Raw genomic sequence first — 26,089 nt, 5'->3', positions numbered from 1 at the left:
CTCCATATACACAAAAATGGCTTATGTATGCCTAGGATAAAATGTCTATAAAGTTTCATTGAAATCGGAAAGGGTCGGGTGCAACCGAATCCCTATTTGACATGGAATTGCTCGTTATTTAAATTGTTTTTGTTTACTTAGAAATCACAAAAGGTGTATCGTTTTTTGGCCCATAGTCACCCCCACTGAGGGCATTAAATCATCATGTCCACCGTGAATAAATATTATAATATAAACTGGGATGAATACGGATGTTCACAAGTTCTCGGATTATTTCGGAATTTCAAAAGGTTCTTCAACGGGATAAAGTATTTTTTATACTAGCGATTTTGTTGGAACTGGTAGGAATGACGTTTTTTAAAGTTATCAGATTCACAATTTCTCAGTATTTTTTTTGGTTCAGGATTATGATTTGATGTTGTTGACAAAAGTCTAAGTAATTATCAACCCAGCCTCCAATTAGAGTCCGCATAATGATGTTTACTTAGTTAAAATTAGCTGCGCAATGCGCATGCACGAATTTCTACATCGGTATTCGGTGCACGACGGTTTAGCAGTGAATCACGAATGTGTAACAACACATCGTGATAATTACTATATCACAAACAAGATATGTAGTAAACAAACTGACTGCTGCTGTCTTTCTAGGAACTTCTTTTATTAGGACACCGTAAAATGTTTTTTTTTTAAATGGATTAATTTCCTGCGATTTTTTTTTATTTTAATCGTTGAATTTTAACTTTTTTTTAAAAAAATTCTCGAGCAAACAATATTTGTGTAGATTTTAAAATTAAAACTGAAGAGATTTTCTGATCGATTTAGCAAAGTTTGAGGAAAAATAGTATTTTTTGTACTTTTTCTGAGAATAGTATTTTTTTATTACGTCCATCAACCCGGGTCAAAATAGATTAGAAAGAGTACTCCAAATGGTACCTTCAGCTCAAATTTCTGCAATTCAGTTTAAATTTGACGAACTTTGCAACCCATGGGGAATTAGGGTGAAATATGGTTGTATGAGCGGATGATTCTGGGTTCGATTCCCATCTGCTGCAACCTTCCATCGGATGAGGAAGTAAAAGGTCGGTCCCGGCCTTGGTTGTTAGGCCGTAAAGTCATTCCAGGGGTAGAAGTCGTCTCCATGCCATAAGTACAAACAACACACCAAACCAAGCCTGCTCCGATGGAATCGCTGGCGGCGGTTGGACTCGCAATCCAAAGATCGTCAGTTCAAACACTGGGGTGGAAGGTTCCTTGGAGTAGAAAGAGGTTTGGGTGCTCTCCTCATTCAAGCCTTCGGACTCCTAGGTTCGAGCAGAAACTTGCAATAGAGACCACAAAAGACCCGGGGGTCGTTAATGTGGATGGTTTGATTTGATTGGTTGTATGGAACAAAATAAAGTTGTCCAAATTTAGTGACAGCAATTTTTCAGTCCCTTTTGGGGTCCAAAAAACTCTCCAAAGTTTGGGAACGATTGGTTTAGTCCTCACTTTGCGCAAAATTATTCAAAATGAAATAAGTTGCACTTTGCGATCGAAAAATGAACCAAAACATATAATTTTAAAAATCCTGTATTTGCATCAGAAATGTACCCATACATTTTTATAACAAATTTAGTACGAATCAAGTTAAGGTTTTGCGCTTGCTGAGCACTGCAGAGTCTTTTAAAGTTAGGCATTTTGGAGAAAAATAATAGTTAAAATTGTCAATAACTACTTGAAATCGGAAAGAAAACTCACTCCATCCTACGGTTTCTGCTTTAACTTATTAGCTATATAAAATGCATTGACACTATCCTGCTACAATCAGCAATCACTTCATTTTACAGCGAGCCTGGCCGGAGGATTAGCCTTCGTTCGTTTGCTGAACTGTAAACAAATCACTTATTTTGCACTTAGTAATGGAAAACCGACCACCAATACTTGTCGTCGTGTGTAGCTGCAAGATAAAAGTACTTTCCGGTTATCCTCACACTGATGCTTGAAAGACTGTTTATGACAAAAGAGCAAATATTGTTGAAGTGGAAAATGGAAAAGAGGAAATTAACACAACCATATCATCATCACGGTGGTTCCACTTGGCCAGAGCTCTCACACTCTGGTTGTGTGTGTCCTATAAAAGCCGGCTAGGTTTGCAATTTAGTTTCCACTTTCCCGCCGGGCATTCTGGGACGAAAATCTATTTGAAACCGAGTCGAATCGGGTTGTGTGATTGTGAGTTTCTGGAAGCCAATCTCTTCTTTCATCGTTATAATACATAATACGATTGAGAGTGTTTTTCCCTCTTCGATCTAGCTTCAAATGGGATTATAAAAGTGGAAGTGCCGATCTTTGAATCGTTTCCCAGGATGTCTCGGTGATTGTGCATTTTCTCTGTGATCCTTGAGCATTCCCCAAGGTGGATTCTCCCATGCAGAGGAAACGACACACATTAGCGAGGGTGGAATAATTTATTATAATAAGCACCCTCCACAATGATGCGGTTATAAGACGGTTCCACAATCTGCCTTCGGAACGGCACTCCGGAGTCCTGTGGAATATTCACGCCATTATCGACTGTCTGCCTGGCCTGGCACAATGGAGATATCCGAGTCGACGCAGGCAGTGTTTTTTGTGAGCCGAATCTTTGGTCTGGCGCCGTACGTGGTGAAACGAACCTCCAAGGGACAAATTGTGGATTACAAGAGAAATCTGCTTCTGGTGATTTACAGCTTGAGCGTCGTGTTCTGTTTAGGTAGTTATTTAACGACCGACGGAGGACGTCGTCGGCATGACTGTTATCAAAAACCTATAAAACTCAATGATGGTGTGGTTTCTTCCTTTTTTTCGTTGTATATTTTATGTCTTTCCGTTTACCACCAACCATACCTTACCAGCTGGATTAACCTTCAAGGGAATATTCTTGGATATAAACTCGAAAAAACCGATACGGTAAGTGAAAGTGCGTATTAAGTAATTTAATTGTGCGAAAGCATGTCTAACAGAAATGTGGATAATGTAGTAATATGAAAGTACCCTTTTCCACGTGTATGTTGAGAATGCGATAACATACTAATTCAGTATTTGTCAAATTATCAGAAAAACGCATAGTCTTCTATGGATAACACTTGTAGCCCCAACGGGGTCAAAAAAGTTGGAAATGCATTTTCACCGGCTCTTGGAACCCTTGGAAAAAAAGTTGGAAATGCCTTTTTCATTGTAACTTAGGGTAGACCAATCTGTTTCGGATCTACCTTGTTGGAGGTGATTCTTGACATCCTTCCGGATCGAATGCATCAAGAATTATCCAAATCTGTTGAGTTTTTGCCGAGATATAGCCGGTTGAAGTTGCATTTGCAACTTTTTTGACTTGGTGCTTCGCGTATGTTTTGACCCTGTTGGTGTTACAAGTGATAATGGATTGTTTTTACAATGAAATTTCTGAAATGTTTGGATTGTGTTAGAGCAGATCCAGAGCTACAAAACATCGATTTCAAAAGATTAAGCTTACTAACGACGTGATGAGATAGGAATTCAGTTTCAAAGCAACAGTTGTTTAAGTTTGGACTTTCAATTGTTTAACTCAAATTACAGTAAATCATAATTTTGTGAATATCGGTGAAGACAAAGTAAGACATTTAATGTTCTTTTTAATCTGCATCTACGATATAGATAGCTGCTCCAATCCAATTAAATTGTAGCTAATTTTCAGTCAGAAAATAATTTATTTATTTAGGTGCAAATAATAGCTGAAAGTTTAGTTTAAAAGCATTGGAATCCTAAGAAACCATTGAACAATGTATCGTAAAACGGGGTGACTTTGATAGCCGGGGTGACTTTGATAGGTTTGAGATTATTCCGCAAAATGAAGAGCACAAATTAAACACGTACGGAATGGTTTGAAACCATACTAACCATGAAAGGCATTGTTTCAAACTTCTCAAAGTGCCATGATTTTCTCAATGAAGATGATTTTGAATCGGAAAATGGAATACATTTTCGGATTCTTTGGACAATTTTTCATTAGGAGAAGGTAAACTAATTTTGTAAATATTAAATAATATGTGTTTTTGAAACATAATTAAAAAAAATCTCCAAATTTATAGGCAATTTCAGTTGAACAAATTTCATATGAAATGTGAAAAATTGTGATTCGTGCTTCGAATTCAGTTTAAAATGTAATATAAATCGATAATTTTATGAACATAACTAGATTTAACGAATTTCAGGCAAAATTCAGGCTTTTTAACAACTTTACCTAAAATTTGTTAAGTATTTTGTTAAAAGCCTTAAAACTTAGTTAACTTAATATAAACATTGATTTTTTTTTCTTGAAAACTTTATCATGAACCTTAGTGATGGTTCATTTAACGTAAAAATGAAGTTTGAACACCTATAATCTGATTTTAACAAGGAAAACTATGACTATCAAAGTCGCCCCGGAATTTAAAATGATAAATTTTAACGTAACTATTTTTCTGAACATTATAGAAAAATAACTTTTTCCAGAAATAGTGCATGAACTTTGTGTGGCCTACCCCAGTACATGTTTTAAAAATAATAATCTTGAGAAAAACCTTTCCAGTTGGGAAATATTCCAAAAATAAATTGAAATCCTATCAAAGTCACCCCGGTTTACGGTATGCATTTTTCTGAATTCAAATATGGCCAAGTTTCTTACTATTATTGTTTCATTTTATGTCAAAATAAGCATGCAGTAAGTTTTGTACTATCAATGCAGAAAATTGCTTTTTAGGTTGTTTTGAGTTGATAAGACTTCCATTTTCATTAAAATTCAGCATTTTTTTGAAAACAACTTTTTTGCCCTCGATTTTTCAGACCATATTTGAAGGAGGGGCGGGGGAAGCGACAGAAACTTTGAAAAATGGCCGTATAATGCCGTAAATGGAATATAAAAAAAATCAAGAGACTTCATGTTGTTCGTAAAACGACGACACCAAATCTGTTAATGACGTTGAGAATATGTAATATGTATGCTCTAATTCAGTATTTTTTATTTTTTTTGCAAAATACAAACATTCAACTCTAAGGTAAAGTATATATATATAAGTAAAATTCCGCTCCCTTTTTCATTTGTTTGCTTCCTAAGTACTGACTAACTAAAAATTTTTTTTTTTTTTTGAATTAAATATACTTTATTGAATCTTTCTTATAATAATTACATTTGGTTTACATAATAAGTGGTCAGCTGTGGCTCTTCAGCTTTAGTTTGCTTTTCGTGAATTAAACACTGTTCATTTTCTTAACTTTAAAAGTATATGATTTATCATTTATGTAACACTAGGTACAATGAGGAAAAAAAAATTTAAGAAAACATAACCTAACCTAAAACTAACTTAATCTTACCATAAACTAAACCAATCCTTGAATCAAGGGGTATTCAGATATAGCACATTTTTCCCTGAATTTCAAACATTTTTCTTGAATCTTCTGATCCAACATTTTTACTTCTGCTAATTCATGAACCTCACTTGATCTTGTCCAGCCAGGAACATTCAAAACCATTTTGAGTACCTTGTTTTGGACACGCTGGAGCTTCAATTTATGAGTTCTAGCGCAACACTCCCAAACAGGTACTGCATACTCAATAACGGGGTAAATTATTTGTTTGTAAACTGCTAGCTTATTTTTCAAAGATAGCTTTGATTTTCTGTTAATTAAAGGATACAAACACCTGATGAGAATGCTGCACTTGTTCAATATTTTATCTACATGCTGCCGAAACAATAGTTTCGAGTCAAGTATGAGACCTAAATAGACAACTTCCTTTGACCAGGGTATCGAAACATCATTCATTTTAATCAAAACATCATCCTTTGGGACAAATCTGGCCGATTTGGAAAGTGGAAAAATGATGGTTTGAGTTTTGGCTGCATTTATGCGAATTTTCCAGTCGCCAAAGTATTCGGAAAGAACGTCAAGACCCTTCTGAAGACGGCCAACTAAATATCTGGTTATTTTACCCTTATAAATAACGGCAGTGTCATCAGCAAAAAGTGACAACACACCATTACCAGGAAGAGTAGGCAAATCAGATGTAAAAATATTGTACAGAAGTGGGCCAAGAATACTTCCTTGGGGAACCCCAGCATCAATGTTGAATAATCCAGAAGCAATCCCATTCAGAAAAACCCTGAACGATCTCTCCGAAAGATAGTGCTGGATAATTTTGATAAGATACATTGGAAAACCGTATAAATACAGTTTATGTATCAAACCATCATGCCAAACATTGTCAAAAGCCTTCTCAACATCCAACAAAGCCATAGCAGTTGATTTAGACTCAAGCTTGTTCTGCTTGATGATTTTAGTTACTCTCGTGAGCTGATGAGCAGTATTATGTCCCTTTCGGAAGCCAAACTGTTCATTCAAAATTATATTATTATCGTTGGTAAAATCCAAAAGCCTTGAATAGATGACCTTCTCAAAGAGTTTGGACAGACTACTCAAAAGACTAATGGGACGATAACTTGTTGGCGATGTTGGATCTTTTTGAGGCTTCAAAATTGGTATGACTTTGCCCAGTTTCCAATTGGTGGGGAAGTAACCAAGTTGCAAACATTTATTGAAAATATTGGCTAGATGTTGAAAGAACTGATCACTCTGTTTTTTCAACACCAGATTAAAAATGTTATCAAAGCCAGGAGCTTTCATATTTTTCATTTGTTTTACTGCAACTTTGACTTCCTCACCAGAAACTTGGGAATCTGCAGGAAATTCAAAGGTAGAGTCATTGATTGTTGAAATACTATTGGCAACTGATGTTTCTTTACGACTGGTCATGGAAGCGCCAAGATTATGTGAACTAACAAAATGAAGCCCAAGTGCATTTGCCTTTTCCTCGGATGTAATCAAAGGAGAATCCTCAACAATAAGAGGAGGAATAGGCTTTGGTTTATTTTTAAGAACTTTTGAAAGTTTCCAAAATGGTTTTGAATAATTCCCAAGCTGGCTTACATGTTTTGAAAATTCTTGATTTCTGATATTGTCAAGTCGGTCTTGTATGATTTTGTTCAAATTGTTAACTGAAATCTTTTTGTCATAGTCCCCAGTCCGTTGATATTGTCTCCTATAAACATTCCTAAGTCTAATCAAGTGTTTAGTATCTACGTCAATATCAGTTACCTTAAAATTAACAGGAACCTCCCGAACGTTGGCAGCCTCTGCTTGGTTGATAGCCTGCTGGATCACCTCCAGCGAACGATCAATATCAGCAGAAGTTTCCGGCTGTTGATCATAGTCGATGTTGCTGTCGACCACTTGCTGAAACTGCTGCCAGTCAACGTTGTGGTAATCTTTCCGGGTTGGTTGCCGCTGCGGAGTAACGGAAGCTCCAACCTCCACAACCACCGGATAGTGATCAGAACTCAACTCTTCAAACACCTCAGGATGAGCCACGTTCTCAGCCATATTGGTAATGAAGAAGTCGATGATTGAGTGATTCCCAGACCGAGCCACCCTCGTTGGACGATCCGGACTCACAACGTTGTAGTATCCGTTTTGCAGATCGTTGTGCAGAATCACTCCGTTCCGATTCCTCCTGCTGTTGCCCCAAACTTCATGCTTCGCGTTGAGGTCACCAGCGATGATGTACTTTGCGCTCCGCCGTGTCAGCTTCTGGATATCGCTCTTCAGTTTTGCTGCTGAACCATCTCTGGCATTCACCTGACGTGGACAGTATGCAGCAATGAAGAGTACTGGGCCAACCGAAGTGGGAATTTCCACTCCAACGGCCTCGATGATGTCCAGCTTAAAGTGTGGCAGCCGGCGTGGCTTGAGATCACGATGAACAGCGACAAGCACACCTCCTCCTCCAGAGGCGGTCCTATCGAGTTGCGTCGCGATCTTGTAGTTTTGCAGATAAACTTTTTCACCGGGCTTCAGATGAGTTTCCGTGATGGCAGCTACGTCGATCTCCTTCTCGCGAAGAAAATCAACCAGCTCTAAGTTCTTCCTCCTAATGGAGCAAGCGTTCCAATTCAGCAGCTTGAGGGACCTACGATCCATACTGGATGACGAACGAGGTCAGCACTTCAATCTGCTGGGTCTTGGTTTTGCATCCACGCAGTGCAGCGGACATCTGTTTGAAAATATTGAGGAGTTCGGTTGAGGTGTAAAGATCATTACCATTTTCCTCAACTGCTGGTTCTTGGGTTGGTCTTGGCTCCTGGCTGAAGCCCGGTGGTGGCGTTCTCGGCTCCTGGTTGGAACCCGGCCGTGGATGATTCATCTCAGCTCTCTTCCTGGGATCCAACGGCAACGGTGCCAAGTTCGGGACCTGGCGTCGCGGTTGAAGAGGTGGAAAATTTTGCTCCACCAGGGCTGGAGGAGTTCTACGACGCTGAGGCTGATTCTTCGTCGATGCTTGCTGCCGAATTTTCACGAACTCAGCTCTCTTGGGGCACTTTCGGTCGGTTGACGAGTGCTCACCGTTGCAGTTGAGGCACTTCACCAGCGAATCTTGGATGCACTGGGATGTGATGTGCGCATCGGTACCACATTTGGCGCAACGACGCTTCAGGTGGCAGTTCTTACCTCCGTGCCCGAAACCCAGGCAGTTGAAGCATTGTGTGACGTCACGATGCACTGGTCGGTATCGCTCCCACGACACGATAATGTTGAAAACCGCTCGAATTGCCTTCAGCTCAGGAAGCGTCGTCGATCCCTTAGCCAAATGCAGCAGGTAGAGCTGGTCACGGTACTTGATGTCTTTGTTGCGTCGGCTCATTTTGTGCACGGCCAACACATCCAGTTTCAAAACTTTTAGCTCGGCAGCTAATTCCTCCACTGGCATGTCGTACAGACCTCTGACGACGATTTTGTACGGCTTATCCATGGCGACATCATGGGTAAAGTACTCCGCCTCGTTTTCGGTCAAGTAATCCTTGACCAGTTGATAGTGCTGCCTGTATTGCACCAGCACCTTAAATCCGTCCTGACACAGACGAATGTTGCCTAGGACTTTCCCAGACTTGATGAGTTCAACCAGCCCCGCACGAAAGTCGATCGTTGCTGCTGATTGCCTCACATAAAAAGGAGGCAGTTTCTCCTTTCGCTGTTTCACTTCATTCTCCTTTGCTTCCGCTACCTGGTCCTCGTCAGGCAGTCCAGCGAACTTGTTGTTCTTCAAAAGCTGCTCCTCGTGCGATGAAGAGTTCTCCTCCTCCTCATCCATCGGTACAGTACCGTCGCTCTTTTTCGTCTTTTTGCTGTTCGATGTCACTTCCAAAAGCACCTTCCTTTTGGAAATTCCCGGTTTTTGGCCATCAGTTGAGGCCTCAACCTTCCTTTTGGAAATTCCCACTTTTTTGCCTGCTTGAGCCGCAGGTAGGGCAATATTGCCGGCGTTTTGCGCCGGGACGCGACGAGTCATGTTGATTCAGACAACCTTCACCAACGAATGCTCGGATAACCTACTGACTAACTATAAACTAACCAAACAGCCAAACTAATCACTTCCCGTTATAAAATTTTCTTTCTGGAAAGTTTCGTTTTTAGAATGAAGACGGCTACATCACGGGTTGTGACAACGCTGGATGTCTCGGTCGTGGTCTCGGCCTGTATTTGCGGAGTTTTCTGCGGCATTTACGGGCTGCCGTTCGTCCGGGAGCTGAACCAGCGCTTAAATGAGGTATGTAATTGGTTGCATTCTTCCATATCGCTGCACGGTCCCAAAAGAGAGCGCACGGGAAAGCAACAGCCAGCTGGAAAATAATCGAAAAAAAAGTCATCGATATAAATCGAGATCCCTGGACCTAAATTGTGCCTGGCAGGGCCACTGGCTGCTCGGAGAGAGAAACCTAATTGGTGGAGTAATTATTTTCCGGTAGACAAAATGTAGTACAGCGGAAATTAATACACTTTACGCTTGGTAAATTAAATAAATTTTTCATGCTCCAGTGAAAATTCTCGTCCCCGAGACGAAAACTTGCTCCTTTTTGGCGAACCGAGCGCCAGGACGACGACGGCCAGGAACCACTTGGTGTAAAATTTTGGGCTCCTTCTTCCTCGCTGCTTTTGGGCTGCCATCCGTACGATTTGTGCTATTATTTCAAATTTAATTTCCACCCATTTCTAGGCGGACGATATGCTCTCGATTTACGTTGCGGCGGGAAAACAGGACGACCGAGGAAAGCCGAGGAAAGGTCTCGCGATGCTGACCCTGGTTGGCTTTTTCATAACAGGTGCTCTTGGTAAGCTTTTTTTCCTTCCCTTTGCTTTGGTTTTTTAAATATACTCTCCAGTTTATATGGTTTTCCCTCTCTGCCCCAAAACCGGTGGGATCGAAGCCATTTGCCGTTGGCATTTTGCCCCACTCTCTTGGGGGGAAACGATAAAATAATGGGATAAGTTGCTTAATTTTGCAGCTCTCGATATTTGGGTTTGGTATCGGATAGCGCACAAAATGAAGAAGGAAAATCAAGACTCAGGTAAGTCAGGGTTGAACGTTTTGTTGATCATTTCCTGTAGCGAAGAATTTGCGATTTGCGTCATCATACGGCATGATTGATGGGAAATAAATTGGACGTACCGAAGCGGATGATAATTGCCATTCCAGCCCAGGGGGTTAAGATCTGATTGGTTGGGGGTTAAGTTTGGACTTCCTTGTAAATGGATGGAATTGCCAAAGGTTATGGAAAGTTTGAGATGAGAAGCATCATCTCCAAATTATCCAAATTAATGGGGTCTTCTTTGCATTCAATCATTCGATGCCTCTGTACTCTTTTGTACTAAGATTGCTGGGATTCCTATCAAGTTAGCATAAGAGAGCACATAGACATCGCATTATTATTTAATGTTGAGTTACTTACACAAAAAAACATAGTGGAGCTCCGATTTCAATGAAACTGTGTAGACATGTTATTCTAGGCATATAATATCCATTTTTGTGTATATGGAGCCAGTTACACTCGATAATGACATTTGAGAAAAGCGTAAGTGTTTTAAATATTTTTGTATTTCGTAATTTTAATTTTGCTCTATCTCGAAGCCGTTGCATCGTATCAAAAAAAGGTCAAAGACAAAGTTGTAGGAAATTTGACGGGCTTTCCGAAAAAATACACTGGAAGAAAAAAACACTCCACTTCTATGAGATTTTTAGATTTTTATGTTTAAAAGTCAAATTTGAAGGTGAGCCCACAATTTTTTTTCGTTCAAAATTTTTGTGAAAATAGCCTAAAATGTTACAAAAAGACTCACGAAAAATGCAGGATGGAGCAACTCACCTAAAAAAATACAAAAACCATTTACTGAAACTGCTTTTTTGAAAAGTGCTCTAAACGTCAAATTTTTCAAAATCCGAATACGGGAATCGATTTTCCAGACAATTTTACATAAAAGTCTCCATATTGACCATTGTCCTAAGTCCAATCCTTGTGAAGATACAGCGGTTTTAAAAATAAAAATGTTGAAAAAATAGGTTTTTTGATGGTTTTTGGCAATTTATATATGACAGACTTGATTTTCCCATAAGTTTGTCTTTGGGCTTACAGATATAAGCTAATTTACTATCCAGGTTACTATACTACACTGAAAAAATATTATGTTTTCAGTTATGAGCAATGTTATTAGCTTATATCTGTAAGCCCATACATCCATTTGAAATGTGGTCAAAGACAAACTTATTGGAAATTAGACGAGCATTCCGGTAAAAATATTTTCGAGACTAAAAAATCAAGTCTGTCATATAGAAATTGCCAAAAACCATCATAAAACCTTTTTTTCAACATTTTTATTTTTAACACCGCTGTAACTTCACAAGGATTGGACTTAGGACAATGGTCAATATGGAGACTTTTATGTAAAATTGTCTGGAAAATCGATTCCCGTACTCGGATTTTCTAAATTTTGACGTTTAGAGCAATTTTCAAAAAAACAGTTTCACTAAATGATTTTTGTATTTTTTTAGGTGAGTTGCTCCATCCTGCATTTTTCGTGAGTCTTTTTGTAACATCTTAGGCTATCTTCACAAAAATTTTGAACGAAAAAAAAATTGTGGGCTCACCTTCAAATTTGACTTTTAAACATAAAAATCAAAAAATCTCATAAAAGTGGAGTGTTTTTTCTTTCAGTGTATTTTTTTCGGAAAGCCCGTCAAATTTCCTACAAGTTTGTCTTTGACCACTTTTTGATACGATGCAACGGCTTCGAGATAAAGCAATATTTAAATTACGAAATACAAAAATATTTAAAACACTAACGCCCTTCTCAAATGTCATTATCAAGTGTAACTGGCTCCATATACACAAAAATGGCTTATATATGCCTAGGATAACATGTCTACAAAGTTTCATTGAAATCGGAGAGGGTCGGGTACAACCGATTCCTTATTTGACATGGAATTGCTCAGTAGTGGTAGTGAAAGAATTGCATACTTCGCTATTTTGCAAATAGCTTGGGATTCAAGATAATATTTCGTTAAAAAATACGCATTTAAAACGACTGGTCCACATTCGTGGCAATTTTTTTTAAGTTGAAAATTACAAAATCATATACAGTATGTAAAAAAAGTATTTACACCCCTGAGCACTATGCACATTTTGTGATGAAACATGTAAAAAATTTAAAGTTTGACAGGAACTTAGTACTACGTTTTGTTCAGAAACTCATGCCAAACATTTTGCTACAAACAGCTCATGAAAAGATGATTTCTATAAAAAGTTATTTAACAAATACTATTACGAAAATAAAAAAGGTGCAAAAAAAGTTTGTACACCTTTCGAAAAATTAACATAAATAATGTTATTTGTTGACAAATCACCATAAATCCAGTCTCCCAACTCCAAATAGGCATCTTTGACTGATTAAAAAAATAATTTGGATTGAATATAAAGTTTACTAACTACTTAGTATAAAAGTTTATATAACTCTGGAAATTCTATATAAAACTTATCTAAACTTAATTTTGCAAACTTTTAATTCAACTAAATGTCAATATATTACCATAGAATTGCTAAATAAACATTTGGGAGTGGGTATAACACCGTTTTGAGGGTATTTGTATCGATAGAATAGATTTTTCGTTGGAATTTCGTACCAACCCGGAATTACGTCGTCGGAAAATCCGCCGGCATCCAAACCGGTCCACAATTCTTAAGTCAACCTATGTGGCATCGGAAAGGGCATAAAATTTCCGATCTTTTGATACCCATACATCTAGGTTTTCTATAAAACCCACGTTTTTAATTACTGGGCAAAAAGTAAGTTTGATCCACCAGAACAAAAATTACGAAATTCCATACATTTTTGGCAGATTGCTCAAACAAAACCATAACAACGTTTTTACCTAGGTATTTAAAATCGTGGGTTTTATAGAAAACCTAGATGTATGGGTATCAAAAGATCGGAAATTTTATGCCCTTTCCGATGCCACATAGGTTGACTTAAGAATTGTGGACCGGTTCGGATGCCGGCGGATTTTCCGACGACGTAATTCCGGGTTGGTACGAAATTCCAACGAAAAATCTATTCTATCGATACAAATACCCCCAAAACGGTGTTATACCCACTCCCAAATGTTTATTTAGCAATTCTATGGTAATATATTGACATTTAGTTGAATTAAAAGTTTGCAAAATTAAGTTTAGATAAGTTTTATATAGAATTTCCAGAGTTATATAAACTTTTATACTAAGTAGTTAGTAAACTTTATATTCAATCCAAATTATTTTTTTAATCAGTCAAGGATGCCTATTTGAAGTTGGGAGACTGGATTTATGGTGATTTGTCAACAAATAACATTATTTATGTTAATTTTTCGAAAGGTGTACAAACTTTTTTTGCACCTTTTTTAGTTTCGTAATAGTATTTGTTATATAACTTTTTATAGAAATCATCTTTTCATGAGCTTTTTGTAGCAAAATGTCTGGCATGAGTTTCTGAACAAAACGTAGTACTAGGTTTCTGTCAACATTAAATTATTTAAATGTTTCATCACAATATGTGCATGGAGTCCAAGGGGTGTAAATACTTTTTTTACATACTGTAATAAAAAGAAAAAAATGTGTTTGAGATATCGCAAATAGGGGATACAAGAATATTGAAATCGAAGTTGGTAGAATAAATATAAAAAAAACTTAATTCGTGTAATAAACTCACGTATAAAATTTATTTGAATATTTATTATTTTATATTTTTAATAAATCTATTGTAATTCAAATTTGGTCCCTTTTGTATGTTTAAATAAATGGCATTTAAAACTACCATACCATTTAAACCCATATACAATCCAGACTCGATTATCCTAAGCCTCGATTATCCAAAGTTTCGAATATCCGAAGGTTTGTATGGGACTTCGGATAATCAAATAATGAATTTTTTTTTCGTTTTTTTTTTGTTTCTTCTTGTTTTAGTCAAATTTGAACAGTGCATTTACTATTATCTATTACTGACTATAAAATAACAAAAGGGTTTTATTTAATATTTTACAACCGCCATCTTGGATTTAAAAATTCTATATTACTTTTACCGTAGTTCAGTGGTCATACTTATGCTCGACACTCAAAAATAAGACAAGGAATTAAAAATCGTGTCTCGATTATTCGAAGCATAATTTTTCCAAGGACTTCGGATGATCGAGAGTGGACTGTACTATACTTTTGATTATTTTTTAATTAATATTCGTTCAATGTGGCAAAAAATAAAACAAAATTATTAAATAAAAATTACGATTACGTTTCAATAACCCATTTAAAAATCTCTTATGTTAACATTAATCGTTCGTATATCAATGTTTACGACCATTTTCACACCTCAGATGCAAACGTGCTGGGGTACTGCCCGTTCTACGCTCTCTACTACATCCTCATGATGTTTCACGTGCTGTTTGCGCAATCAGCACTCGGAATCAGCAACAGATTCCGTCGCCTGAACGTGGCCCTGTATCAAGTGTTTCCGGAATGTAAGACATTTTCGTTCGACGTGCGGACGAGTTAGTTTCAGGATTCATCTTTTCTTTTTTACTTCTTCGACACCTCCATAACGGTGGTGTTTAATTTCAGTCAACAAAACTCCCATAATTGAAATTACGTCGGTGTCATCCACCAACAACGTCTCGGAAAAGTTGGACAATGCCGTGGAGAAAATCCGAGGGATAACGACCGTGTCCCATGGTAAGGACCAGAATGAACTCAAAGCTCTGCAGGTGTTTTGTACTTTGTGCTTCTTGTTCCGGGGGAAAATGGTTTAGTCATAACACCATTCAACTCACACCATTTGGCTGGGACGCCGGAGTTTCCCATCCACCGGTTGGTGGATGATGCTTGCAAATATAAATCATCTGTATGCTTATTATAACTGTCAACAACATCATAATAATTAATTATGTTTTTCATCACCTGAAGAGTGCGTGGTTCATGATTCAAGGGGATAATTATAAGCTCTGATTATAATGTAAACAGTAATACAGTGGAGAATTGTTGTTAGAATTTTGAAAATCTCTTTGATAATATGTAGATGAATTGTGGTTCAATAAACTTTCAAAACATTTTGTGTAATGAGGTACCCAAAAATAGTATGAATAAAATTTGACAAAAAGTTAACAACGGACTAATCACGATTTAACCCAAACATATTTTGAAAAGGCTTTTGACGGCATTCAAAATATGGATATATCCTGAGAACTTTATTGATATTTGTAGAATTTAAGTTTAACCCTCTACTGCCCAATTTTTTTTTCGAAAATGTCTATTTTTTCCGTGTTTAGAAGGTCATTTTGAGCAACTTTTGTTCTACGAAAAACTTTACTTCTCTTGTTTCATGTTTTTCTTATTTTATTTTTAGTATTTTAATTTGCATTTATCTTGTTTAGTTTATGTTTGTTTTTGGTAATATTTGGCCTATTCTATCACTTAACATAATTACATTTTCCCTATCTAACTGTAGAATGGAACCATCATCATTTAAATTGTAAAAAAAGTAGAGACATAGTCTGGGACACTACAAAATTACTGCATACTTCTTTTTACTGAAAATATAGGAAATTTTAGTAAAAAACACAGCCAAAGTTGACCCCTAAAAAAATACATTTTTTAAAACATAGGCAAGGTCACATAAAACAAGTTAAACTTTCAACCCATAAATTTTCAAAAAATTCAAGAGTTCTTCTTTATATCGTAGAAGACTCTTAGGAGGAGCATTTAAGGGGTTACATACATGCAGAAAATCACAAAATGTCATAATAATTCCTGAAAGTTTCACGAAGATATTTCATGACTGAACTGAGTAAGAGACGATTTAAGTTCACAATTTTGCCATGTGCAAAGCGAACTGTCAAACTTTGTGAACGTTTTGAAATTAAATATGTCTTTATTGAACTTTCTTATAATAATTACATTTCATTTACATTCTAAGTGATATGGCTAAATGCTCTTCATCTTTGTTATATTTTTCGTTTTATTATTAACTGTTCACGTTCATTTATTTACTTCAAATTGTTTACTACTTTAATGAAAAATGTGTGGCTTTTAGGACCTGGAGTTGAAGTCAAGAAATCTTAAGAAAGTTGAGGCGAGATCGTCATTTTTTATAATTATGAATGGAAGTTCTGGAGTTTTTTTTGAAAAGGTCCAATAAACCAAATTTCCAGTTTTTGCGTTTTGAGTGTTTTTGAAACCGCCTTGAGCCAGGAGTATTGAAAAACACCCAAAAAGCAAAAACTGAAAATTTGGTTTATTGGACCTTTTACAAAAAAAAAAAACTCCAGAGTTGTTTATGGAGTCGATGCGGTTGTATCCACCCAGAAGCTGTCTTGATTGTTTGATTCCGTTTAGTTAAAATTCTCTCTGCTTGTTGGATCAGCTTCGCTAGAAGTAGCGATGTTTTTTCGCTGGACCAGGAAGAGCTGCAGGATTCCAAAATCAGTCAGGGAATTTATCTGCGATTTACGGGTGCCACGATATCTCGAGATGGGATGGACCAAATTGGTTGAAATTTGGAGTGAAGACTCCCAAGTCATCCGTATGCATGACGAAGCCCGATTTTGAAATTCAAAAATCAAAAACTGACGTTTTTTCATATGAAAAACATAAAAATATTTTTATCTTTTTTTTAATGAAGTTTTTGAAAATCGGCCTTCGTTATGCACACCGGTATAACGAGTGTTTGAGCTGATTTTGAGCTGATTTGGTCAAAGCAGTGTTGAGATATCGTGGTACCCGTTTTTTTTTAAACTGCTAACTTAACTTGCCCAGAAAAAATGACATGCTCCACAAGCGGAAAACGGATTTTGGGTTATTTTAAGCATCTGTGCAAATTTTGATCGAAAATGGTTGTGATTAAACCATTGGTATCCGAGCCTGAAAATGGTGAAAAAAAGTGTTTTTTACAAAAATGAAGCAAACCGTGCAGACCAAACTGTAAGCAAATTGAGTTTTCCATATTTTTTTTTCGATTTTTCCCATACAAACTTCACCTTCGAGTATCAATGGGTAAACGCTGACCAATTTCGCTCATATTTGGCCCAGAGTCCTGAAATAGCTTAAGGAACAAGTTGTGGCGCTATAACCACGGCAAATAGTGTCCATGGCATTCGTGGAAATACAATGTCCCATCCCAGAGGGTCCCGGAGTACCAAACCTTCTTAGCATGGTGCTCTCAGCGAATACAACCAAAATCTCGGAGCGTATGGTGGTGTGTCCCCACGCTTCTTCCTCCCCAATCGATTCAGAATTGTGTTGTTATTCGAACACTCAGTGCTCAAACTCAACCCAATTACGGATCATCTCTGCGATACGGCTTTACGCAGTAGGCCTGGCCGCTTTAACGCTTGTGATGTTTCAATGCATTCCGATGCAATGGCGCACTACAAATGTTAATGAATCATAAGTTCAGACGTGTTTTGCTAGTGTTGTCATCTCGCGTGCTTGGAAGTTTTTGACAGATGGAGGTGGAGGAATCCTCCGAGGACAGGGCCGTAGCCAGGATTTTTGTTCGGGGGGGGGGCTTGGGTGCAAAAATTCAAGGAGTATAAAAATCAGCAAATCATTTATACCATCACTTGGTTTGTGGTATAATTATTGAGATGAATTGTAAAATTTTAATGTAATGTATGCAAAAAAGTTTTCGAAGATTTTCATATTAAGTTATCAATGTATTTATTGAAGAAACTCGTTCGTCATTTTTTTTTCTTTATTTTAACAGCTAGTTTGTATTAAAGGAGTAGAGAAAGTGATTTTTTTAACATTTTCTTGACTTGTTTAATTGTAATCCAATTTCGTGATAAACGTCGCTAAATTTAAAATATACTTAACTTGAATCAAATTTTTGAAAGCATAAATTTTTTTAAAAAGAAATATCGATTTATCTAACCATAAGTATTATGTCTCGATTTACATTTTCAGCTGTGTGATAATTGTGATGGTTTATCTAACATTTTTCATTTTTTCTAGCACAACATAAAACTCATAACTGGAATATTTGTTTTTCTTAAAATTTTATAAACAAACTTAAACAATGTTTTATTTTAATTGTTCTAAGCTATTGAAGCCATTTCATATTTTGCGAAGCTCCTGGTGCTCTCAAAAATAAATAATTTTAATGAAATACAAAAAAAATTAATCGTTGAAATTTCAGCTTCTGAAGTGTCTCCATGGCAACAAAAAAAAATTACGTCGAATCTCAAGTTTACATCAACTGAGTTTACATGTGATTCATTTTTTCCGTGTCGAGTAAATTCACATTTTTTTGTGTAGGCCTATAATAAATATATATTTGAAGAAAAAAATATGCATATGTAACCGTTAAAATTTTCCTCAATTGCATCAAACATTAAAACGAATCATGTTTAACTTTAATATTCCGACTAAACGCCATTTTCAAATTCATTACTCATTGTATTCTGAAAATTGGTCCAGAATTTGAGCAAAAATAAAATTTTAAAACATGACAAAAAATTTAATCAGATCTCAATTCTAAAGATAATTTTTAATAAAATTTTAATCTATATACATGTTTAATAATTTAGGATTGTAACCATTTATTAAAATCGATGTTTGTTCAAGCAATATCTTGACTCTAGGAATGGTTTAGAAATTTTATATTTACGAAACCTTGCTAAATTAAAAATAAAGAAAACTTTATGTAAGAATTCATAAATTGATTAGTTTTATCCTGTAAATCTAATCTTAGTCTGCACTTGAATTCAAACATACCAATATTCGAAGCATCAAAAAAATAAGATTATTAAAACATAATTTATTGAAATGATTGAAAATTATTTTTTGAATATCTTTATTTAAAAATGATTAAAAATGTTTTTTTTTTTTTATAATTTAAGGATTTTTTTAGTTGTAATTATTTTATATTTTTTATGTATTTGATTTTTTTCATTTTTGGAATTTCTGATTTTTTTGAAATTATCATGTGTAATTATTATCTTAAATTTTTGTTTTAAAAGTAAAGAATACTTTATGCAAGAATTCTTAAATCAATTACATTTTTCCTGTAAATCAAATCTTAGTCTGAATTTTGCTACAAGAACTATATTTTACTTTCAAACGAAAATTTTAAAAAATGTCCTGTAGTACGGAGACTCTTAAAACTCCATACAAAAAAATCTCAAGGAACGGTCAAGAAAAGGTTTACGAAAAGACTTCTCTTAAGCGGTACGCAGCTGAAAAGGAACCGAAACAAAAAGCGTCGTTTGATATTTCTTCGGGAGCAATATGTGTTGATGAGATTTTGATTTGTTTATTTGGATGCGACTGAAAATAACGTTTGAAAATAATGTATTCGCTTAAATAATATTGAAGAATTGCCTCACGAAGCTGACTAACAAAACGCTGAATCTTAAAATGCTGAAATAAGGGAAAAGCCATTACAAAAATCACTTAATTTTCTGGTAAATATAAATTAATTTAGGAATACTAGAATTCAAACATAAAAATATTTAAAGCATCCAAAAATTAAGATTGAAAAAACATAATTTATTGGATTTTGAATAACTTAATTTTAAAATGATATTTTTTTTAGTTTAGGATTTCTTAAGTATCAATTATTTTATTAATTTTTCAGTTTTAGATTTTTTAATTTTTGGAATTTCAGATTTTTTGATATTATTCTGTTGAATTGTTATCTTAAATTTTTTATGTTTTTATTATTTTTATTTTTGATTTCTGCCATTTCTTTGTCTTATACCAAAAAAAAATTAAATCAAAAATTATGAAAATTTTGAAATTTGAAAGTGTAAAATTTTTAAATCTTCAATTAGCCGTTGCGAATATTATTCTGAAGTTTATGTCACTAAACTCTGACCAAAGTTGAGAGGGTTACAAATCAAAACTACAAGCTATGGTTTTATTATTTTATGTGTTCAAAACACACTTTAAATCAGTACAGTTGTTTTGCATCATTAGTTTTCAAAATATCTAGCTGATGGCGAAATCCTTTTTTCGTGAGAAAAAACTTTCCGCGGTTCCGCGACATGTTACAAAAATTCTAAATATTTTTAAACGAGCCCAAACATGTCGTATATGATTATCAAAGCAGGAAAAACATTTCAAATTTGTTTTCCGGACCGACCTGGTCGCTGGTCCTAAAAAGACTTAATCGAAATAAGTTATTTCCATTTAAATTGTGAAGCTATTTTTTTTTAAATATTGTATTTGCTCTCTGTTTTTTGGTCCATTTTGAAAAGGTGGCAACATAAACTTTGGAAAATATTTACAATTGATATTCAGAAATAAGAAATTATAAAAAAATAATAAAGAAATTTTAAACTTTTCAAAATGCAAATTCTAATCTGTAAAATCCAAAAAATATAAATTAAATAGTTTAAAAATGAATTATTGATCAGAAATTATATAATTTGAAAGTGATGTTTAATTAATTTAATTTCAGAGTTGTTGAATCCAAGCTTAAATTGTTTTAACGTTTTGAATTTTTATCATTTTATTTCTTCCTTTAAAAATCGCAAGCTCATGCACAAAGTGAAAATTAGTTGATAATAAGTATTCACTTAGTTGATCTTCCGATTTTTGATATATTAAATAAAAATTGGAGATTGGCCACGGTGGAAACTAAAAAATGTGACCAAAAGAAAGCATTTTGGACGAGTGGTTTCGGAAAAAAGGTTTACGAAAAAGTAATAAAAAAATACACGCAGATATTTCTCAAGCATTTTTCTCTAAGGTATTAGATATGTAACTAACCATATTCTTAAAACCAAAACGATAAAATTAGAAATGTATTTCTGATAAAAGTCAAAATTCACTCAAATGTTTTTCATATTAAATGCTTTCGTTTTTGAAAACAAAATCTAAATATTTTTGAGAAATTATCGTCGCCATCGTGCTAACTTGTCGTACGTGCATTTTGGGCCAAATTGAGTTAAGAACGCCATTTTGTGCAGCTCACAATGCCTCACCTTTTGACCTTCACAGATCCCCAAAATTCGATTTCAATCCTTAGATATTCAACAAAAACCGAAAAAACTCCGTGCATTTTTGTCACTTTACATATGAAAGTAGTTTCAATCTTGTCGTGCTATCTTGTCACTCCATGAAAATTGATGTAAGTGCGACAAAAGGCCAAAGGGATTTCAGGCCAGGAAAGTCAGGATGCGTTTGTCACACGTTCAAGCTAGACTACCGTAAACATTTGTAATTATAACTCGGGACTCCAGCAACCAACTTCAACCAAACTTTGGGACAATGCACAGAATGGTGAGCCAAACAAAACGTGATTGTTATTGTTTACATTGCGTGCTCTCGTTTTTGAATATTCAAGGTCAAACATTAAAACGCGTTTTTCTCGGAACGTCAAAATGGCGGGTGCGACAAGATAGCACGACGACGTCGTTATGATAAATTTTGAAAAATGTAGAGAAAAAACATGTATTAACAGTTTAAAGGTTTTAATGCAAATAAAGGAGGGCTATTAATTTTACAATCCAAATTCGACTAGCCGAAGCCTCGATTATCCAAAGTTTCGATTATAATTATAATTATAATATTATTATATTTATAATTATAATTATCCAAAGTTCGAAGGACTTCGGATAACCGAATCAGGAACAAATGAAATCGGCATGTTTTATTTGCTTGTTTTTGACATCAAATTCGGCATCTGTTTTTTTAATGGTCCAATACACCAAGTTTTTGCTTTTTGGGTGTTTTTTTATACCCCTGACGGTTTCAAAAGCACCCAAAAAGCAAAAACTGGAAATTTGGTTTATTAGACCTTTAAAAAAAAAACCAGAAATATTTCTTGACCTCCATTTTGACCGCCACATTGAATCCAAAAATTCTAAATTATTTTATGGTTCTTCAGGGGTCATACTCTACAATCAAAAATAAGACAACAAGATCTAAGGATTTTTACTGTCCCTATTCAGACTGTAGTCCCGATTCGCCCCAGATAACGGTAATTATTTCTATTGCCGAGCTTCCGTGGCCGTGAGGTTACGGGTTTCGCCTTGTAAGCGGAAGGTGATGGGTTCGATTCCTGTCTGGCTCGGCAAGTCAGATCCCTTAAAAGAGTAAATATGCTCACTGGGAATACTGACCGGTAGGGGATGGGTTTCGACTAGCGGCGTGCTGGGTTTCTAATCCAGAGGTCGTGAGTTCGATTCTCGTACCGGGATGATGAATGAATGAACACATGTAGCCCCTTAGAGCAGTCCGCTCGGAAATTGCTATTTTCGATGGTTAATAACTTTTTAGCAAAAACCCAAAAAAATAAGGTGTCTTCGGGAAAGTTTTTCCAAATTTAAAGAAGATATTAGTTCTGAAAATTGATAAGAACTGGATAGTTATTGCGCCTTTCATTGGTCAAAAACTGAAACAGTTGCTTTTCTCCATACAATTTGACGATTTTGCCCAAACTTGGTGGTCAGTGGTCAGAAAAAGCTCAAATTTTGGAACTTAGGCTAGTGATGCGTAAATCTTTGATTTCAGGGGATAGCCCCAAGTAAGCCCAGATTTGGACCATCCTAACCAATGTAATGCTAAAACTACAAGATAAATGAGATGTTACTGAATGGAACAATGTTCAAATCTGCAGCTCAATTTTTAAATATCCAAATTTTGGATCCATAATCTACAAAAACTGAGCCCGGCAATGGACAGGCAAATTACTTAGTTTGATCAATCAATTCTTGATTCTCTATCTTACAAATTATTTCTGGGAAGAGAACACACAATCATTGATTTAAGATTTTTTTAAGGTAGTTCAATTTTAAAAAAATTGGAAAAAATTTCGGGGGGGGGGGGCTGCAGCCCGGAAGCCCCCCCCCCTGGCTACGGGCCTGTCCGAGGAGGAAGATTTTCGTTCCGTCCGCGGGAATCGGAAGCGGAAGAAGTCCAGCGAGGTCACTGGAATCGGCATCGAAGGAGAAAAAGTTGAGAAGACCCTGCTCAACAACAACAAGTTCAGCCCGCTAGCGGATAACAAAAACAACAACAATGCCAGCCCAGCAGGAGGAGGGGACGCCCCGGCGGTTCCATCACCCGGCCAGTCGGCAGGTAAACAAAAGCAACCACCTTTGGTGGTGAAGAACACCACGGATTTTTACAAGCTCGTGGCGATAGTGGAAAGTTGTAAATTAGGTTTCAAACCGATTTACAAACTAACCCGATTTGGAACCAAGGTGACCTGCTTCTCTGTCAAAGATTTTGACAAGTTGCAAGAGCTACTCAAGAAGAAGAAAGTGGAATTCTACACCCACGATCGGTGGAGCGAACGAAATCATCGGGTGGTTCTTCGTGGTTTTCCTGATGAACTGAAACCGGACGAGGTCAAATACCTTCTGAAGAGGGATCTCAAGCTGGACGCGCTGGAGGTGCATATCATCAAGCGGAAGGAAAAGTCCACCGTGGACGAAACTCCGTACATTGTGGTCTTCCCCAAGGGATACACCAATCTGAAGAAGCTCTCTGCAATGAAGGTTGTGGCAAGCACTATCATCCGGTGGGAGGCCTACCGGAACAAGCGGCCGAACGTGACCCAGTGCAGGAACTGCTTGCAGCTGGGTCATGGAACCAGGAACTGTCACCTGAAAGGCAGGTGCAACAACTGTGGGGGTCCCCACAAGACGGACGAGTGCAAAGTCCAAGAAGCCGAGCCGAAGCGGTGTGCCAACTACTCTGGAGCCCACGAAGCCACGGACCGCAGCTGCCCTAAGCGTGCGGACTTCATCCGGAGGCGCCAGCAGGCGTCGAAACCGATACCGCCGGCAAGGAAGGCGGATAAGCAGAGTCCAGCAGTTCCGGCGTTTACGCCGGCGGAGTTTCCTCCGCTGCCGGGCGCAGTTCCGGACGGAAAATCCAAGGATCGCCCTCGTCCCGCAGGAAGCAGCCAAGGTGGCCCCCGAGACGGTGGAGCCACGGAGAAGGAAGCCGGGGAGGTGCTCTACAGTTCGGCTGAGCTGTGGGGGATTTTCTCCGAGTACATCGGCAGGTTCAAGTCCTGCAAGACCCGCTTGGACTAAGTAACCCTCGTCAGTTACATGATCTCCAAGTATGGAATTTTTTTTGTTATTATATATTGTTATATTGATCCTCGGTTCCAACCTGGTCACAGCACCTTAAAGGACCTAATAAAAATAAGTTAAGAAAAAAAAAAAGTTTATGAATGACAAGAAGAGTGCTAGGCGTCATCTAACCTAAGGCACTCTCCAGGATCCCTTCGAAAGATTGGCTGCGCTAGGTTCTGATTAGATTAGATTAGATAAACTTTTAATTAAAGCTACTTTGTCACAATAGAATCCTTCTTACCACTTCCTATTACATATGCATAGGTTTGCTGTTTGTTTGCACTCAAATAGAATGCAAATAATTAAGCTGTTTTGCACTGTTTACATAAATATTCCATTTACGTTTGTGGCAACGCTTTACGTAACACTTTTTTTTGCGCAAATGTTCGTCTCTGTACGCTGTAATGTTTCCGCTGTTGTACCAATTGTCGTTGAATCAATCAAACCAATTTCAATAATGTATAGCCCGCCCGTTAGTTGTTCACCCGCAGCCCCTGCTGACCCCTGACCGTGTGATTGAGAATATGGCCTACATCCATGCTTCATTATCGACGGGAGTGATATTGGTTTCAAAGTGAGTATGTTTTTCCCAATGATGCAGACTGAATTTAATTTTCCTCTTCCGCTCATTTTACACCCCAGCACGTTTGGCGTTGCCCTGTTGGCGGTTTTGGGGTCGTGTTTGCTCCATTTGGTGGCAACCTCTTACTTTCTGATGGTGGAGCTGGTGGGTGATAAGGTAAATAGAGCCCTTTTTGAACCAATTTGGGGTTTTGCGGGGTTTGCCAGCGTGTGTGAATTTGATGTCGTTTTTATTTGGTTAGGATGCGGTATTTTCCTGGATTCAAGCACTCTGGCTGTTCATCCACATTTTTCGCTTTCTGTTGACCGTTGAACCGTGCCACATAACCAACGTTGAGGTGAGCTCGTTTTCATTCAACACATCTCGTGATCTGTGATTTCGGTGACATCTTTGCTTTGGACCCTGATTGAATACACACATCTAATAAAAGAGCGGTTTTATTTATCTAACACCATTTACAGTCCCGCCGGACGATGGCCATCGTTTGCAATTTGATGCGAACCTGCCAGGAATCGGTGGCAAAGGAACGTGTACGTATTACAAATGTGACGGAGAGTTGGTGATTTTCTGATTCTGATTTTCTCTATGTTTTTATGCTTCTCGTTGCCCGTTGGCCATTCTTGCTTGCAAACCTCCAACTGGGTGCCGTTCCGGTCTGCAAAACAGTTGGAAAGTTTTTGGCGCCAGCTGGTTGGAAATAATTCTATGTTCACCGCATGCGGTTTGTGTTCGATCGATAGACATATAATTACGTCAGTAAGTGCCATTGCGACTAGATAAACGATAAATGTCGAGTTGATGACACTCTTTTCATTTTCCTTTAATTTTCAGTATTGTGGCGCTATTGCAACGTATCTCGTGATACTTATACAATTTAAGGAAGCTGATGACAAACCAATGTCGAAAGCTGGTCGCCGAGCATTTTTGAAATCGTTTAATAACACATCATGAACTGCTGATAAAATATCATTAGCTTAAATATTTTAAATAATCTAGTAAAGTGATGGTGACAAATCAATAAAATTATTGCTAATAATTTG

The 26,089-nt window shown here is 36.8% G+C and overlaps 1 protein-coding gene across 6 annotated transcripts; it reads left to right on the top strand.

Moving 5' to 3' along the window:
* The first annotated feature begins 1,864 nt into the window (after positions 1–1,864).
* Positions 1,865–26,089, top strand: LOC120419561 (gustatory receptor for sugar taste 43a). Of its 6 annotated transcripts, none has more exons than XM_039582287.2 (14): positions 1,878–2,211; positions 2,293–2,731; positions 2,874–2,928; positions 9,496–9,628; positions 10,076–10,190; positions 10,365–10,427; positions 14,753–14,896; positions 14,997–15,107; positions 24,932–25,040; positions 25,109–25,205; positions 25,291–25,386; positions 25,511–25,579; positions 25,716–25,805; positions 25,881–26,089. In XM_039582287.2, exons 2-14 carry the CDS (start codon positions 2,575–2,577, stop codon positions 25,998–26,000), a joined length of 1,359 nt encoding a protein of 452 aa, XP_039438221.1. In that variant the 5' UTR covers positions 1,878–2,211; positions 2,293–2,574; the 3' UTR covers positions 26,001–26,089. The 6 variants fall into 6 exon arrangements, with proteins under 6 accessions (XP_039438223.1, XP_039438221.1, XP_039438218.1 ...); XM_039582284.2 differs by having other exon boundaries at positions 1,879–2,211; positions 9,484–9,628; XM_039582286.2 differs by having other exon boundaries at positions 1,893–2,211; positions 9,484–9,628; positions 24,944–25,040; positions 25,881–26,088.

This window comes from Culex pipiens, chromosome 2 (genome assembly GCF_016801865.2).
Source record: "Culex pipiens pallens isolate TS chromosome 2, TS_CPP_V2, whole genome shotgun sequence".
NCBI classification, from domain to species: Eukaryota; Metazoa; Arthropoda; class Insecta; order Diptera; family Culicidae; genus Culex; species Culex pipiens.
Note: the sequence above shows the minus strand (reverse complement) of the source record. Positions and strands in the feature narration are given on the sequence as shown.